At 40.2% G+C, this 19,638-nt stretch overlaps 1 protein-coding gene across 12 annotated transcripts in view; it reads left to right on the forward strand.

The window, feature by feature from the left end:
* The window catches only part of LOC124184557, a 42,885-nt gene extending 23,486 nt beyond the window's left edge, over nucleotides 1–19,399 (forward strand). For 6 of the 12 annotated variants that reach the window (XM_046574382.1, XM_046574392.1, XM_046574402.1 and 3 more), the window contains 11 exons: nucleotides 17–100; nucleotides 8,628–8,812; nucleotides 9,683–9,773; nucleotides 10,005–10,147; nucleotides 10,951–11,089; nucleotides 11,349–12,611; nucleotides 12,696–12,882; nucleotides 13,194–13,303; nucleotides 13,411–13,549; nucleotides 13,640–13,717; nucleotides 13,872–16,235. In XM_046574382.1, coding sequence (XP_046430338.1) covers nucleotides 17–100; nucleotides 8,628–8,812; nucleotides 9,683–9,773; nucleotides 10,005–10,147; nucleotides 10,951–11,089; nucleotides 11,349–12,611; nucleotides 12,696–12,882; nucleotides 13,194–13,303; nucleotides 13,411–13,549; nucleotides 13,640–13,717; nucleotides 13,872–15,648 — 4,196 coding nt within the window. In that variant the 3' untranslated portion in view covers nucleotides 15,649–16,235. Of the gene's footprint in view, nucleotides 1–16; nucleotides 101–4,046; nucleotides 4,171–5,998; nucleotides 6,690–8,627; nucleotides 8,813–9,682; nucleotides 9,774–10,004; nucleotides 10,148–10,950; nucleotides 11,090–11,348; nucleotides 12,612–12,695; nucleotides 12,883–13,193; nucleotides 13,304–13,410; nucleotides 13,550–13,639; nucleotides 13,718–13,871; nucleotides 16,236–16,790; nucleotides 17,997–18,068 lie in introns of those variants that run through there. The other 6 variants (XM_046574430.1, XM_046574466.1, XM_046574475.1 and 3 more) reach the window with 6 other exon arrangements.
* Nucleotides 19,400–19,638: the final 239 nt, after the last annotated feature.

Here is a 19,638-nt window from a genome sequence, read left to right on the forward strand (position 1 = left end):
ACGCATATTAACGCAGATGATCGATTTGTGGCAAACTACAAGCAACCATTGGCTGGGGCCCTAGCACGACTGGCGATAGCGCTTCAACTCTCTATCGGTAGTAAGTATCTACTGTTGCATTTATACGTGCCTGCTGCTTTGTTATTACGTTATGTTTTAGTGAGTGAGGAATTGAAAGCTGATGTATTTGAAAAAATTTTATTACATGCGATGAGTCTTGAAATTTACTGCTAAAATTAACATTATCTCGGCTTTCGGTCAGATTCCAATTCCTCAAACGTTACAGAGGATGATCCCCATAAAGCTTGTAAAAAATTGGATAATCTTATTCGTGCGGATTTTGAGACTTGCGTATCCAAAAAAATGGAGTCGAGACGCGTACATATAACTAAATTCTAATTACACGAGTATGAACCTACTGCAAAGTTCATTATTCTCTAAAATTTATGTTTCGTCGGCAAAATTTAGTGTGATTTTGTCTGAAATGATAATTTTCTTCAAAATCGATTATATCCATTTGCCGACGCTGAATTGTCAATGCGCTTGTGTAGAACACAAAAATTTTGTTCATTCGAGATTCTATTTTTCTAAGTATCAACAAGCGACTGGAATTCGTCGAGTTGGTGGGAATTGCAATAAGATGCACTGCAGGAATCCGCGTCAAGGGAATATTACGTCGTGAGTGACAACCTTGTACCCTAGTCTTGCCACAATAGGCGTGAGTGTAATAACTGTGGGTTAGCATGCGTGGAGGTATACATACACCTGCAATTTATTTATGTACTCAAGAATCAAGCGATCCGGTGCCTGTTCAACCGTCGTCTCTCGGACGTAACGCGTTAAACACTGCGGAGGAAGAGATACGAAAGATTGAGAGAGAGAGAGAGTGAGTGAAAAAAGATAGACAAAAAGTTTGCAAGTCTGCAACGCGTTCACGATGATTACGTAATGTGACACAGAAATGGCAATTATCTCCTCCTATTACTCGCCGTTCTGTAAGGACGTGCGTTTTATTTCTTATACGTCTCGCAATCATCAAACAACCACGTCAAAGTCAAAATCCCTATTAACTCATGAAGCGCAGCGCAAATAGACGCGCTTTTTACCCCGGCTGGATTCGAAACTGGCTCCATAATAATAATGTAGCATATAGTGCAATAATAATTGTTTCGCGGAGTCAATGAACATTTTTTTTTGTTTTTCTCAACACGCGTGCAGAGTCTACTCCGCTTATCTATATTGCCCGGTTCATTCAAAGCTCCCGAAAACGTTTGCATACCGTAGTATCAGTAGTAAATTTCATAATTTCGCAAATTTCAAGCTCCGGGCGTCAGAGGCGTGTTTGAATTTCATTTCACAATAAGTGCGAATCCCTAACGATGCTGTTAATATCGTTCACGAAGCGAATTACTTGCAATTATCGTACATAACTAATACCAAGTGCATAACTTTTACAGCTTGAACTTTAGTTCTTTTGCTACTTTTTTCTTTAAAGAAGATCGACAGCTTTGCAGATTCGGTGAAAGTTCAATGCTGATGGTATAACGATGCAATCTTTGAATCTAGCGTATATCTCGTACAATATCGTAACATTAATTGCAGTCCATTACCAAATCCGGGTACTATTAATAGTCTTTCTATAAGTGTCCACTTTGAACCAAAGAATAATGTCTATATTTTGGAGGACGGTTAGTTTTTATCTTCTTTATTTATTATCATCATTTCCCTCTGTAAATTCTTATACAAAAACCTGAATTCGCAAGAGCAAAACATTCGAACGCCAATGCATCTTGGAATAGCCATGACCAATTATCATTCAAGTAATAAAACTACGTAACTGCATCTTCGTTCGGACCTTGCACGTCGCTTCAGGAAATCACAAATTACTGCGGCAGGGAATATAAAAAAAACAGAAAAAAATTCCGCTGACTATGCAAAATACATCATAATTCGATCGTAATTTTCCACGCAATAGGTATAATTAATACCTGATCAATGTCATCGGCAAGTCACCCTAAAAATGCAATAAAAACCTAACAATCAAATTTTTGTAAACACCGTTCGGTGTCACTGAAATGCGCCCATAAGCATTATAAGTACAACGAAAGAAACTTTATATTCTGATGAAAATGACAATTTTCCTATTTAATCGCGTCCATTTTACTGACTGCAATGAGTCGATAAAGCTGCTCGAAGGTTTTGCGACAAACCGCAATAATTGCACTCCGACTTACGGTTAATTCCAATCGCTCGTAACTCTCTTTTTCCTCTCTCCGGTATCCGCCCTCGTAGCATTTATCGCATCGCATAAACGTTCCAAGTCGGCATGTACACGAGCTTACACCTGGCAGTTGGTCTTATCTGAACCCAGGCTGAGCAGCATTTGATATCGCGGCACAGCCGTTGACCCGTCAAATCTGTGTCACTCCGCCCTCGCACGGAAAGCGTAATTTGGTGAGCGTGTAAATGTGCAGGATATGGCCCATTTCATGGCAGGTAACGTGCATTAGAGGCCGTATCTTTGAAGATAACGCAAGATGTTTTTTACTTTTCCCTTTTTTTTTTTTTTTTTTTTTTTTTTGACGCCGGTTGACTAATCTTCCATATCATTGCGTAAACATGTACTAAAAAGTCGTAGTTTGAAAGGCGTCAACTCCCCGAGTTTTTAAAGAGATTGGTTCGCTGACAATGAGAATGGATCCTTTTTTTTCCATTCTTCATTAACTTTCATTATGAGATAAATCGTAAATTGAATATTCATCAAATTATTATATTCATAAGCTGCGAAGATCACCTTGAAAATATAAAAATAGACAATACTGGAATTAGAAACTAAAGCTTAGATATCGACGATTAATTTCAACGCGCTTCAAGATTGTTCTACATTTAATAGATTAATCATTTTATTTAGAAGATTATTTTTTACAAATTTAATGAACCTTTTTTCATGGTGCCAGTACTGTGAAATATTTAATTTTACAACGTTGCATCGATATTGACGAAAATTATCAAAAAATAGAGACATTGAATTGTCTACCGAAGAAAAAGAAGATCTGTTTCAGTGCCTTTTTAGAAGATTTATTTCTGACTATGAATTAAATAAACCATCGTAGTAGTGTTAAAACGAACGAATGTACTAGGTTTTGAATAATGTTTAAGTAATTTGGAATAAAACATGGATGTATAAGCGTTTCTTTATTAATCCAGTATTTGATATTTTTTTCATCTTCAAAGCAATCTTCGTAGCTTTCTGATATAATCATTCTATATATATACATTTAATATGCAACTGTCGTATAAATAAAATTAATAAACAGCATCGATTTTTGTCCATCGAACCTCCCTAAATTCAGATCCTCTTAATTCGTAGCTGATTTTCTTGAATGACATTGACATTTCTAATACGACAGTATAATTCTCATTCGAATTCGTGTTCTTTGAATAAATCGGATCTATCGTAAAGATTGCGTGGGGTGAGAGGCTACGATTTCTCTGGTGCACAAACTGCCGGAGAAAATTTGCGTTTTCTGTACGTGTGCGACCGTATCAATCGCCCCGATTTCTACGTCCGACTCGAACCTCGATGCATGTAATCGACATGTGAAGCGGAGTCTCATTTTTTATTTGTCTCGATCAAAGTGAAATTCGACTATCTCTATACCCGTTGATCTTTCATTGTTTAGTACGGTACGGAACCCTAAAAATACTTCTAAGCCATTGTAAATTTGAAGATTGCCTTGAGATAGTCGAAGAAGCTCCTCTTCGATGTGAAAAGAATCCACGGTATTGAATTTCAATGAAAGAAAGAATTCTGTTTCAATAAAATCGAATCAGATTAGCAATTACATATCACGAAATCTGAGCGGCCCTAATCCACGGCTAACTTTCATCTCAGTTTCCTGATCCTGAGCACGTGCAGTCGTAACTTGGATCCTGATATACCATAATCGCGCAACGACGAACGAGCTTGATGAAAAACGTACGTCGGTCTGTGCGAAATGATCCCCACCGAAAGAAGCCGTACGTTCGCCAGTAAAGTAGAAGCATCGTCGTGTATCAAGAGGCCACAATTAGTAAGCCGGGCGTCGCGACGTCGGCCGCTGGCTCGTCTCAGATACTCCATGAGTGACAGTGTGAGAGGCATTACAAAAATCTACGTATAATTTCGACGTACGCCGAAAAATTTCACCTTTCTCATATCGCGTTTTCCCACATCTCAGACTCGACAACCGACAGCGCGGCCTCTGTTTCATCAGTCAGCATCGCGCTTTCATCTCCCGCGTTTTCATTGCACTTGCATCGGTTTCCGACGATTGCGCGCGCGACGTTTTTTCTTTCATCCCTTTTTTTCTGCTCGACTCTGTCAAATTCTGACCATTCGCACGTGAACGGTGAACCGCGTTTGTGACAGGGGAAAAAAGACTAAGGACGAAGCTGTACAACGGAGTGATTGAGATTAAGTGATCGATTGATTTTCCACCCCCGCCTTCAATGTATAAGTGCGTGCAATGTGACTGTTAGGGTGGTCTTTGTGTTTAAAGTTTTAGGTAATCGCACTGCTGACGTTGGAGTTAGTTAGCGATTGTTCGAATGGTGTTTTGGAAAAATATCGGTTTTCGATGAAATTTGAAATGTCCTGACTCGTGTCAATTTTTTGCAAATTTTCTGTGCAAAGAGAGCTGATATTATAGTATATTAACGCTGTAAGGATTGCCGCAGTTTGGGTTCTTACCGTATAAGTTTTCACTCGTCAGACCGTTCGAAAACATTTTCCGACATCCGCGAGCTCACTATTATACTTCATAAATGCTTTCGAAACGCCTGAAGGTATACGATACGGAAAAAACATCGTTAGAATATAATCTATCGGATCAAAGATCAAAAAGTGTCCGTGAGCGTGAGTCGCTCTTCGTGTGGTTGTTGGAAAAGGAAGAAAACAAAAAAGAAAGAAAAAACAAAACAATAAAACCCACGTCATCTAGGATTTATAAGTTTTTTTTCCATATTTCTACTATTGCGTGAATAAACGGAATAACATTGCAGGAATAACTTCGTTATTTATATTCAACGATTCGTATTCTGTTCGTTCATTTTTATTTTATTTATTTTATTTTTTTTTTTTTTTTGAATCTTCTTATCGCCTACCATATATTTTCATTTTTCAAACGTTGCAAGGACGCAATCAATCGAGACGGTACATGTAAAACGAAGAGTAGGTACTAAACGACGAGACTTGGAGACCGAACTCTCGAGTATCTTTCGAAAACAAATCTTACGAAACGAGACGGAATTTACCAGGTTATCATTGAGCATACAAAACGCTGGCACAAATACGTTCACCGTCGGTACGTCAGAAATACGCGTACACAGGGAGGCTTTTCGTATCTCACAATCAACTTATCACCAACGAAAGCTTTTTACTCAGTGGCAAATGTGCGTTGACAATTCGCGATCGTCGCGGATCACACGTGTCATGTACCGGATATAATAGAAGAATATTTAGGATGCTTTAATACCGACAATGAATACGTGCGGAGAAGCAAATTGATCGTTTAATTAGCGAGGCGGTTAAATATACGCGAAATCGAATATTTGCCCATATCCTTATACGCATTAAAGAAATCGCGGGAAGTAGATAATGCAAACAGAGAAATATATATCGGTGAAGTGCCGATCGCCAAGTTTCATTTTTCAACTAGAAACGATTTTACAACGTTTCTCAACGACGATACTATAATTACACATCCTTGCCTGAGGGCTTAATATGCATATCTTATACATACACATATAATGGCTTGTAGGAATTTGTTACTATAGGTGTATTATGTATCGGGAAACGAAAGTCGGTTTTCAGCCTTTGATGAGAATCTTTGCTCATTCCGTATTTGTCCTGCACTAGATTTCAAAACTGGTAAAACGCGTGTTTGATTTTTTTTTGTTGCTTTAATCAAGTTAAAGCGCCGTTTAATTTTTATCTGTGTCTCATCAATAGCTTATCATTGAAATATATCGATCTCTTTACGTAACTGAAATTCACTGTAACTCGTTTCAACGAAGCGAACTAGAAGGTTTTTAGAGTTTTGGAATACGGTGCGATATTAAAATTACGCATCGAAGCGAAAAGGTGTTCATTATCAGGCCGAAAAAAAGAGTGGCTCGATTGGTTACGAAAACATGAACTGTTACTGGAAATTGAGAAACAGATAAGGAGTCGATACACGTACGACGGGGCGTAGATTGCGTCATCGCTTTGTCATTCGTTATCTTTTGCGCGTTTATGAAAGAGATAAGTACGCCGTTAAGAATAGGGCAACAATGACTTTCCGTCTCATATTAATCTCGTAAGTCTCGCAGCGTTGTGTAATAAAAAAAATGTACCGACAGTAATTTCCGGCCTCGCGTACGTGACGTTATTTTTCTACATTTTTATTCATCACCCGAATAGATTTTTCACCGCGTTTTTCGAATCGATGGATATCTTGTAGATCCTAAGGGATTTCTCATTTTCATCGTCGCAGTGGGAACGAGCTCTTCGAAAGAAAAGTTTTCTTTTTTCAAACAGGTGCGCGAAGGCGTAACATGAAAAAATTGTTAATAAATGATACCGGAATTCCTAGAACAAATGTTGACGCTGATCGGCGGCATAGTCATTGCCTACTTCATCTACTTGTTCCTCAAGAAGAAAGATGGTAAGATTATTATCTAGTCATCACCTCTCGCAACTACCTGCACTAATTACACCTTGTGAATCGTAAGATCATATACATGAAGTCTGCAAAATCTCGAATCCATACCATTAATAAACTGAATGTAATCTTTTTATTTTTCTAAAGTATTTCGTTCCATAATCATATTCTTTTATTTCTGTCAATTCAAATTTCGTATACCAGCTAAATCGGATTTTGCGAATCATTAAGTCGAGTCTTAACGGATTATAGTACAGCAGCCTGATTGGCCTCACTCTCGAAAAATCTTTAATCACATGCGTATACCCTACGAGTTCACCGACTGTCAAGAAAGATTGATTAGAGGTTCGCTCGAAGGGATTGCGGGCCCGGAAAGTCTGCTGCAAAACAAGGGGTTATCGGTTTGTTATACCGCCTGAGTTTACAATAAGTAATACGGCTAAGAAAAAGGACAAAAAGCGGACGCGTTACAAAAATTTCACCTTCGGAGTGACAAAAAAAAGGGGATTCCGAGTTATCGTCGGATCTTATGTCAGACCGACCTGAACTAAGTTTTCGCTGATTTTACGCGACGTTGTAAATTAATCGGGACAGGGACGACGGATCCTGAATTCACGTAGATCATGCGGATCGGAATCTTCGAATCTTACCAGAGCCGGAGGCTCGGAGTGAATTCCCGAAAAAAAGTCAATGACGTGAAACTGGGAGGCTGAATGACGCGAGAAACGGCCTCGGAATCCCGAGGTTTCCAAGATAGTTGGAATCTGGGAGGCGGAAACAGTGTCGAGGAAAACCTGCGCCGAGTCATAGAGAAGATGGTAATAATCGATTTCCTGTTTCGTGCTCGTACTTACTCTGACCGCAATCTTACCGAACGACCTTATTAAGGCCACGAAGGTAGGGACGCGGTGACGCAGACGTCGACCTTCACCTCCGGTCTGGAGGGATCAGGGCTAGAAAGTCAACGCCATAACACGATCCTCGGAGAGATTATTCAATTGTGCGTCAAGACTAGATTCCTTCGGATTATGGGAATTGTTTTCTGCTGGAACATGGTCTGAGCACCAGTTTTTGCCGAATTTCAATGCTTTTTATAACTTTTCATGGGATTTCTAGCTCAAGTCTGAGAGGTCTCCCACACTATGTGACTCTTTAAATAACGCGTTATAAAGTATACTCATTCCAGTTTCTTGCCAAAATTGTCTTAAATAATCGTGTACTTATTAGGTTTGACAGTAATTGGACTAGTCTTATTTTAATCTGAGTAATAACACATTTTTTTTTTTTTGCAAACTACCGTACAAGGTTGGCTTAAATCTGCAATTTTGTAAAAACGGTGTACAGAATGTAGAAATTGGGAATTATCATTTTCGAAGATAATCCAACTACTCACACGATTATATCCGTGAAAAACTGTACTCGCGGTCGATATTAAGAAAATTTCGCGAAAAAATTGCAATACGTGGACTGTATTTTTTTTTCATTTCCCTCACATGTTAGTTATATTGGACAAAAAAATTACATGCTGTTGATAACCTCTTATACTAATTCTAACTATGGAAAAAAACTGATGCCCAGACCTGGTTATAGCAAAAGAAAAATACACACATTTCTCCAATTCAAAAATACTCGCATAACAGCGTCTGGTGCTGAGCACCTGTTGACCTGTCGTCATTCGTTAATGGGGTTAGTAATCCACGCGGATTTTCACCTCGAGGAGAAAATCTCAAGGTCGCTCTGAGCCGGTCTCGGGAGAATTACGAAAACGAGAATCACCGAGTGCACGAACCGAAGCTCGGACATTCGAATTTACATCCGAAGCGATGACATGCGGGCGAAACTTTCAATCCCCTCGTCGATTTTCGAAACACGGCTTTCGGCAACTTAAACTTTACAGTATTTTCTCACGTATCGATTCTCATATCTAATTACTATTCCTAGATAAGCCGGCAGCCGATACTCCGACAATGGCCCACGCCGCGCTTCGAGATTTGGTCGAACGCGCTGTGGAGGAAGCGAGGAAGCTGCCAGGACTCGGAAATCCAGATGCCGGACGATCCACCGAGCCCGGAGATGTCGCTGACCAGACTTATGAAGATCTCCTCGCGACTGCTATACTCAACAAGGTAAACAACTAACAATAAGATGTGTGAAATTATGAGAGACGATGACGGTGCAACAATTTATCGCTAATGTCATTGGGGCCTCGGATCTGCATGGTTTTATCTACCTTTTTTTTTACCTTTATAGCCTGTTACCGAACACCGCGATTTATGTACCTATAATTTATATGTTGGAATACTTTTGTGGAACTGTAAACACAGTTACTTAATCAGATTGACCCTCGTGCATGTATGACCCAAGAAATTCACTGAAGCTACAACGGATTGATACAATTTCATGAAATGTGTACTTTTGTGGTATTTCAGAAATTATTATAAACCTATTCAGCAACGTGAAAATCTTTCTTATTTTTTTTGCAATAAAACTCGACTGTCCTTAAAGATAATAATAATAAACAAAATACGAAATATTCTGAAACAACGGCGGTTATTTAAATTTACGCACGTGCCGGTTCAACGGTTGATCTATCCTTCAGACGGTTGTATAAAAATAATCGAGCAAGGAAGTTCCTTCAGCCTCGATATATGCATAAAAATTATCGTATTCTTGTGTGAAAAAAAAGGTTCCTCGGTTCATCGCCGTTTATATGTATAGATAATTGCGTCGTTCTTTACCAAATGTTTAATTGACGCACAAGAAATTACCGGTAACTACCTAAAAAGACGTCAAACTTTGTTAACATATTCATACATCGCAGTCTCTGCTTTATAGTTATACAATGCTTTGAATATCTATGTATAATTTCTAGTAAGTAAGCTATCAACTAGTGAAGAAGAAAAAATTTCTGTCCGTAACGTAATAATGCAAAGCTTGGTTTGAAAATTGACGATTATATTATATTTGCAGACGAATAAAGTTTGGATGTATTTTAGGTGATCGAGAAGTATCAAAATGAACGCGTCGACGACAACAGCAACACAGTGGGCGCCAAAAGAACCTCCCCGAATCAAAAATACATCACCAGTAAGTGCATATATGCGTTTCCGATAAAATGAGATCGAAGATCGGCGAAGTTGAAGATTCGTAGCTCATCTTAGCGCGTCTGATTATCGAATGATCTACCAGCAATTCGCGTACGCCTAAAATCGACGAGAGAAAAAAAATTTCGAGCGAAGAATTCACATTGTTTTCGACGCATGTTTAACACACTAACGACACTTCCCGGGTGAATAATTCAATCGAATCATTAAACAGGTGAAATCGAGGTGGGACTCGACGAAGGCGTCGAGGAAGGCAGCAGCAGCCTCGAACCACTCTCTCAGGACGAGTATGGCAGCGATTGTAGCGCACCACCCTCGAAATATTCCATCAATCGTCAGGAACCACTGTCGTTGACGGTAAGCTTCGTAAAGCTCTGCAGAAACACAATAAATAAATGAAACACAATATAAACTTGTTCATTGGACCAAGTATTTCCACCCTGTAAGAAGATTTACACAATCTCTTCAGTCTGCGTCGTCGTTACTGATTATGTGTCATACTCAAATACATTGAACAAGGCAAAGTTGGTGGAAAAAAAAATTCAGACTTGCAATACATGTTAATTTATACCGAATCGTAAGAACTTTGGATATGCCCGGCGCAATTAGGAACGGACTCTTTCAACATATTGCAGGCCTGCTGTATTGCAATGTTTAATTTCTCCTAGTCTCAGGATTGGCTAAAGTCTGGTGTGCAAGATAATTGCGAGTGAGAAATGGGAGAAATATTGCGAGAAATTTTGCTGCATAGAAAAGTTTTAGCAAAAAGTATTCCACGACGATGGTCGTATTTATTATTTCTTTATGAAGGTTGTGTAAGATAAAAAAAAAAAAAAAAAAAACTTGCTAAAAAAAATAAATCTACATGGGTAAATTTTCGTTACACACTACGAATATAGACATTTCGCGCAACCATACGCAGATCACAGCGCAATATTGTTTATCGTTCGTATACATAAATAAATACGTTTCATTATCATGAAATTTACACAATAATTAGACAGTCTATAATTAAACAACGCCTGAAACTAAGAGCCAACCTTACAAAAGTGTTTGTGCGACGCGGAGAAAGGTTAAGCTAATTATTCAGGAGTCATTGCACTCGTAATTTCATAAGAGTTTAATGACTTCTCTTTTCGACGTTACACATTCCGTTGCAGATAGAAGAGCACATCGAAGAAGTGACAACGACCTACACTTCGGACGAGGAAGAACGAGAGGAGGCCGCGGCGAACGGTCTGAATTTCAACAACGCGCATCGTGTGCCTTTCCCCGAATTTGGAATGGACATAATCGATCGTAAGTTAATCGACGAAAGTTTCTTGAAAAATTTCATACTTGTTCTTTTTTCGAGTCAGGTGCCGAGCTGCGTTTAGTGTGCCTTTTTTTGAATTCGCAATTTTACGACGCACGTGAAAGTTCGAGTTGCAATTACAGAATGGCTTTCTACTAGGCTTCTACCCAACTTCTAGATTCGGACTGTGCGGAATAGAATACACGATCACCATGCTCGCCATGTGCGGCTTTGAACATGTCCACGTTTACTTTTAATTCACAGTTTCTCAAGAGTCTTCCGAGGAATTGCTTGACGAGACGTCGACGCCGACGCACGTGGATCTAGTCACGCCTGTCGAATCATGGGAGGAGAATTGGCTGTTTCAAAAGAAGAAGATGCAGGCTCAATCCGAACCAGTCTCAATGCTGGTCCCAAATCCTAGCGAAGATTTGAAACCTTTGATTGGCGACAGAGAGGCCGATGACACCTCAGATCTGTCCGACTGTTCCGCTCATTCCGACGAAGAAATTGAGGACGAACTACTCGAAGTTATCAACAACGTGATTCCAAAACCTCGAGGTAGTCCGGAAGAGTCCAGAGCTTCTGGTTTGGCGGAAGGTAAGGAAAGACTGGAAATTGAAACGCGGAGTGCAGATAATATCCGAAAGATTGGTCACGAAAATCTAACGACAAACACCGCAACCCACTTCCAAATCAACGAAGCTGGTGCCAACGGAATGACGAACGGACATAACGAACAGAAAACCGAGAGTCCATCGTCGGGGAGGTCGGATATCAAACTTGGAATTGAAGACATGCTCGTGTTCCATCTGAGGGACAAAAATACCTCGCAATCCGAGCAGAAAACTATGCGCCAGGATGAGTCGAGCGAGTTTATAGAGGCGGAAAAATCGTCGGGGAATATCGTAACGTGGGATGAAACGATCGGTGGTAGTGTAATAAATAGTCCAGAACCAGCTTCTAGATTAAAGACGAGCGCTTCGGTCGAAATTACGAGTCGAAACGGGACCCAAACAATCGTGGTGAACAGATCGTCGACTTCTTTTACAGAAAAGACTAATCCCGATGTGACAGGACCTCAGGTACTTGAATCGGTCTGCCGGTCCGACCAATCCAAGGATCAACAAGCCAAACGTCCATCCGTTATTCCACGAGATAACGAGGTGGATAAGATGCCTCAAGACCAGCATGTTGACCTGGGGGATGATTTGTGCTCAAAAGGATGCCCAAGAACTCCGACATCATCTCCTCTCGAACAGAAAATCGGCGTCCCAGAAATTCAAACTCGTACCGACCTCCATTCGCTGGATGAAAAACTCGTATCCATCGAGACGAGGATTGACACGAAACTTGGTTCGCTTGAAGAAAAATTGAGAAGCCACGTTCCGGACCTCGAAAAGAAGCAAGACCCCGACGTAACGGAAGTCGGAAACGGAGTGGTCGAAGCGCGTTTCGCTTTCATAGAAGGCGGCAACGAGAATCATCGCACTGCGATAACCAAGGAGCACAGAGACGACCTGCAAAGTGAGTTTATTAAACCTTTTTTCGTTTCCTTTCGAAGTCAAGTATCGTTCACCGTTTCTCACTGCACGCTTTTGTAATCATCAGACGAGGATGGAGCTCAGCAGGAAAGCGAGTACACCGAGCATTACGACACAGCGACCCAGAGACACCTGGACAGTTTAAAGAGACCCGCAAAAGGTGGTAAAGATGACATCAAGGTAGTGGATATTCACGACGATGACGATATTCCACCGCCGATACCCTCGACTCCCCCGCCGATTGCCAGACTCAGGTATGATTCTAATGAGTTTGATTCACGTCAAGCCAGTTTTCTATTCGACACACTGTGCACATGGATGATTCACCGTCATGAATTTGAATCGAGATGTTATCTCTTTTGTTTCAATCGGAATGAAAGGTGTTCAACAAAGCGGCTGCGGCAGTAGTTCAGTTATACCGACCACACGTCATGTGGTTCAACGTGTTGTCTTCGTGTTTTCGTTTTCGTTCAGTAATTTTATGCTGTTATGTATTTCAATCGCGCTTCCACCCTTCTTTTCCTCGCACGGTATCGTTGTTTTAATTCAAGATTTTGCTGTGCAGGCAGTGCCGCGAGGCTGCGGCGTTAGCCAACCTCGAGGTTGATCAACTCGAACCGGCCGAACGGAAAAGGGTCGAAGTTGACCTGTTTCTCGCCACCCCGCCTCGACCAGGTACTTAACCAGTTTAGATTCTCGCTCGATTTACCAATCGGCACACGTCGAGTCGCTGCTCATAAAGATGAGACGGAATATGTTATTAACGAGGCGAATTTTCACAGGCACGATAGCCGAGCGCGAGCACAAGAAGTGGGAAAATGCCGCACCGATAGAGAACAATCCTTACAGTGAGGAAAATATTCAGAAAAGATTGTGGCAACGGCAATACTCCCGGAAGGTTTCATCCGAATCTTCATCTGGGTGAGTGTGAAAAAATTTTTTTAGTCATTTCGTGTATTTTATGTCACCGTATCTTCGTACCATTGAGAATAACGCAAATGGAATTTGTAGAGTAAACACCGAAATACCAAAGGTGGATGGAACCTCTATTCAAGTGGTCCTGGGCGCTGGTCAACCGGACGTTAAAAGGTAGCACACGAATCATGAAATGCTTAATCGAGTAGAGATAAAGATTGAAGAACCTTTGGCGAAATTATCCGAAGTAGATGAAAAAGTTACCCCAAGTAAATGTGGAGGAAAGGAAGTGATCGGGTAATGTGATTTGATTTCTTGGAATGTGCAGGTACGGGAGAGACTACTATATCAACGAGGCAAAGAAAGCAAGTGGGGAGCGCGCTAGAAGATCGGCTATGTTGAATGCCGGAAGACCGAACAGCTCGTTATCCCAGAATTCCGGCTCGTTCGAAGGCGATATTGAACAGCAGGTGAGTTATGGACTTGAAAGATTCGAGGAGGCATCCCTGCGGGGCAGCCTTCATAGACGGAGCTTTCGAGGGCAGAATTCGAGTCCCCATTTTGTAACCAACCCTCTGCTCCACTTGCAAGTTGGCGAGGATTCGAAAGTTAGTCGAGTTGACGAGCTAAGCGACCCCTGCGTGTCCGATTCCGTAACAGACGAAGTACGAAATAGCGCGTCGTCGAGTGATCGAGGAAAAGATGCACCGATTAAAACGGTGCAACACAGAATAGTTGATCCCAGTAATGCGCACAATACCGAGTGCTCGTCTAACGAAGACTCAAATGTCACGGTAAGGAACGCAGTGTCCACAGATGCGGAATCAAAATTGATTAAAACCTTATCGGAGATCAAAAATCCGAAACCAAGTTCGAGCGAAAAGATACCGAGGGAACAAAACGATCGAATGGACTTCTCTGAGATGTCCTCTGAGAAATTAGCGAGCATTTCCGATTTAATGTCTGAGGGAATGAATCGCGAACTTCGAGTGTTGGACGGCAGAGGAAGATTGGTAGATATTGATACAGAGAATTTTGAAAGACTTTTCAAAACTGGAGATGCTGTCGAGAACTTTGCTGTTAATCCGTTGTATGATCTAGAAAACAATTTCCAACTGGCAAATCATAATCCACAATGTTCGAATTTTGTGGATCGAGATTCCGGAATGTATTCCATCGAATCGAACGAAGTGACGGAGACTGATAAGAGTGGGATTAGTAAAGACGAGAATGAAGAACCGCCGAAAAGATTGTCAGTTGACGAGTCGAAAAGGGGTAACGAAATCGTGACGTCCAACGGTAAGAGATACTCGAACTTTGGAAGCTTCAAGTTTCACACATTTGGTGGAATAAAGAGAAGACGCTTCAACTGGAACGACCTGGACGACGAATTCGACGAAACGGATTCGGAAAACGAGGATATGGCCGAATACCCGGATAACATTTCGAACTTTGGCAGTATGAAGTGTCAAACTTTCGGCGGAATCAAGCAAAGAACAAATTTTGATGTTAAAAATATAACAAAGTACCGTAAAGTTAAATTGAGGCCAGCTCTCTCGTTCAGAGACGCTAAAGAGGCGAAGAAGCGACAGGAAACCACGTCCGAGAACGGAAAGGATATTCTCCACAGCAATTTTGAGACTCGAAGAGATCCGAGCTACACAAAGTTCAGAAATGCAAAAGCGAACTCGAACGGCGAACGTGTCAAGAAGAAGAAACCATCGCATCACGTTAGCTCGAAAAGAGCAACAGCCGAACGGAACATCGGCGATGAAAACTTGATGGCGAGCTTTTTGAGAGATGCTCTGATGCGGCCAAAGTCTCGATTGTCGACCGACAACGAATCAATTTATTCTCTGGATACTGCAGCAGCAAGGAAATCGTCCCGTTATCGAGGATTGTCCAGCCGACCGATCAAACCTCGTTCAATTCGCGATGATACCAGTCTTAGATTAGAACCACCCGAGTCCCCGGAAGTTGTAGAAAAAAGCTTTGAAACGTTGGCCGGTTTACGGAGGAGTCGAAGTCTTAAGGACGATAGAAACAGTATTCTTAGAAGTAGCAGCGTGCGTAGAAAGATTTCCGAAGATATATCAATGTGGTGATGTATCGAAAGCACAAGATTTCAGGTGCTAATTAGTGAGAATGGAAACACTCATCTGCATACATTATAATATATTTAGATAGGAAGAGGTAGTCGAAGTCTGATTAGGCACTTACTAGATTCATAGCGAACACGCGATTAATTGGGTCTCGGACGATATCAAGCGGAAATTACTGAGCACAGCAGCCATAAATGGAATTTGATACAGCAGTTTTATCGACCGTAGGAACAGGAACTTAGAAAATTGACGCAACGCGTTTTAATACACGCAATTAAATATAGCCTCAAGCATTTTTCATGTTTGATTTTTACACGTCCGCAATGCACGAAAGCCAGAAAACTTTTTTGTCGTTACAGTCTGAGCTGCCTTTCATCTGAACACTTTTTACAGCTTATTATACACACATATGCACACACACATACGCACACACACACTGCAGTCACACATTGCATTCAACTGGAATGCTAACTCTACCAACTTGTATATACAATGCAATACACGTATACGTATATATAATACATATACATACGATATATGTATAGTTACACAGTTTTGAACTTATCAAAAAATAAATACGTTTTACGGTTTTTCGTTTCTAAATTTCATTAATTTTTTCCCTACGTAAGCACTGCACATGCATGAGATCCCCTTGTACAATGTACCTAAATGGTAAGTAAGTTCACCATGAGTTTCTATACGTTATTTCCGTCTTCGCTAACCCAGTAAAACTTTTTCTGACTAACACAGCCGGTGGTGACGATCTAACAAATCTTCTAATTTACACGAATGACTCGTGAATACTTTACTCGCACTACTTTCTAATCCTATTCAATATTACCTATCAATAATCACAGAATTTCTGCTTATCCTGTGCACACACATGTAATGGGGGTCTTGTGCTAACTGATGTACCGTGATTCAAAATTGACTAATGCTGAAAGTTATTAGGTACCATGAAATTATAACTATAGTGCTTTGGCCTTGATTTATCTATTCTATTCTATAATATAATAAAATATTTAGCTACAATCTGGAGACACTTGATGCTCCCGCTTATTAATGTTGTCGACGTATTGGTGAACAGTAAAATGACGCAATGTAATAATAGCCTTTGTTTCAAAGCGGGATTTGATTTGTTTTAGGATAAAATCGAGGACCAGGAACCAGAGCAGACCTCAAATTCGGTAACGGAAGTTAAAACAAAAGCGATGACTTGGCAGCAGAATAACATTGATTCGAATAATTCTAACGTGGTATCACAGGGCAGACAGAGAGTTGAAACAACAATTCACTTGGGGATTGCTCCGAACAAGGTAGAGACCAACGACGTAGCGATAAAAAGATCAATTTCTGAAGTGGATAACTCTTTGAAAGAACAAAGTAACGAAGAGCTTTTGGAGAATGTCAGAAGGAACAGTAAGAATGAACTAAATGCGAAATTGAACAACAAGGAAGACTTGGAGAAATTGGCTGTTTCGCAAGTGAGAAGATCATTCGGCAGTGATCATCAGAAATCGATTAATCGCATTGACCTCAAGGCGTACGGATTCGAAAATGCAATAAAAACTAGCAGCAGTTCTACAACGAAACTGTCCGAGAAACGAGTAGTGAACAAGCTGGACTTGAAATCATACGGCTATGAGTCTGATTTGTACAGAAATCAATCTATCGGTCACATTGACGAGAAACTGAATAACGAGGTCCACGTAAAACCGAGAATTGTGAAGATGAAAACGAAATCAAATTTAACCGAACATCATGGGCAACGAGAGAGGTCCAAGAGTTCGCAAAACCTGGTAGAGTACGAAGCTTCGGGTGACTTTGATGTGTCGAAGAGTAGCGAAATTTTGAATGAAGAGAAAAACTTGTCGGACGCGTTTGATGAATTCGGCGGAATGATTTCGGCCAAGTCTATGCCGAATGTAATGAAAATCGAACAGTATTCACAGAATTTGTCGGCGAAACGTAGGTACAACAATAAAGAGGATATCATTATCAGTCATTTTGGTACGAAAAAGGAAAGGTTGAAGGAGGAAGAACGATTGAGGCGAGAAATGATCAAGGCATCTTCGGCAAGCCATGGCTTATGGAAATCGGAGACTACGATTCTTACAGGTGGAAAGACTGGCTCGATAGATTTATCTTCGGACGATGAACTCGATGGCATAATTGTGAAAACGAAATCCACGGAGGTTTTGGCAAAGAAAGAAATATTCGAAAATACTTCTGACGAGAATACTTCCGTCACCAGCAATATTAACGAAAATGATTTGCCGATGCCGTCTGTCCGCAGACTTGCTCAAGCTTTCGTCAGTTCACCGGCAGAAACACCAGCAGCTGCACCAAGGGTAAGAAAATTTGCGTAATGGACGTAGGGGAAGATTTTATTTAATTTTTAACAAAATTGAAATTTACCGCAGGTACTGAAGACGCATGGCGCTACAAAAAAGGAAAGACCCACGACTCCGGAAGTTCAGATAATAGAGACGCCAAGACAGATGCATAGTTTGACCGCACGGTCACTTTCTCGAGAGTTCAGAGAAGGGTTGAGACAAATTCCTAACAAGATAACGTCCCCGCCAGTAAGTTATACGATCAGCGAACAATCGACGACTGTTCAAACCCACCGGGAAGTAGTTTCTTCCGAAGTTGATAGCTCTGGTGACGACGTTAAAATCATTGAACCGGGAAAGTTGAAGAATAATATCAAATTTTGGGAACAACTGCAAAAGCAAAGTTAAAATTAACTTTGCACATCTGTGCCCTGTGCTGTGGAATAGCACATGATGGACGAGTTTGAGGAACAGATTCGTGACAATTTTGAGCATTTATTATCACACATCGGTATCGCATTTGCGATTGGTGCAAGACTACGGGACTGGATTTTTAATAACGAAGTAGAGGAAAGTTAAATCACGACAGAAATCGCATTCCGATCCGGAGTAAAATTCACCACTGTTGTTATGAAGAGGCTTTATTTGAACTCGCCCATCGAGATGCGTTGGAGTTTATAATATAGATATATGTACATGAATTATAAATATTAAGCATCTAAAGGTACGATAAATATCGGGACGGTGTACCATGATTACATTCTACCAAGTCCAGCTGCCATATTTGATTTTAATGTAAAATTGAAAAATATTCTTGTATAAGTTTTATCCGTTGTTTATTTAGATTTGAATATTTTCTTCCACTCGTTATTTTCAGTTTGATATAAATTTGTTGTTGATATGTAAATGACGATGAAGTTTTGAATTAATGTGTATACGATTTTACCAGCAGATTATTCTCTAATTGACTCTAATTTAAATTCGAAAACAAAAATCAAACAAAGATTCTGCTGTCATTTTATACACTGCTTGTTTCTGTCCTTGTGTGATATATAAGGACACGTTAACGTGCGCTCCAAAAACAGAGGATGAAGGGGAGAAAGAGAGAAAAAAAAATAAGGAAAAATTGTGAATTACCACGTATCATATATTCAATGGTGGACGGAAGTACTTCTATAGTTCAACTTTATTTAGAAAAATATAACATGACCTTATTACATTGTGCCAAAGGACACGGAGTGTCGACATCCAAAGAAGGTATCTTAGGTAACTCGTATTAAAAAATCGATAATAGCATATCATTCAAATAAATGAGATTGAGAAATTCGGTAATATGTATTTCACAATTTGTATGTGTACTTATATTAATTATTGCGAATCGTTGCATATTTTAGGATAATAAAACTGTATAAAATGTATCGATGCTTATGTTCTAAATGATATGTTTGAATTTTCAGTACAAAACATTCTTTTGAGATGCGAAAAGTAAAATACCACAAGTGTTCATGTCACAGAATAGAAGCAGCGAACATCATGACGAATACTGAATGTTGCAATTCTCAATATTAACATATTCCTCATTACTCATTCACATACATCAACTAATCTCTATTGGCACCATATTTATACATAAAATAAAATAATCTTGGAATATTCG

This window comes from Neodiprion fabricii, chromosome 1, assembly GCF_021155785.1.
Source record: "Neodiprion fabricii isolate iyNeoFabr1 chromosome 1, iyNeoFabr1.1, whole genome shotgun sequence".
Lineage (NCBI taxonomy): Eukaryota > Metazoa > Arthropoda > Insecta > Hymenoptera > Diprionidae > Neodiprion > Neodiprion fabricii.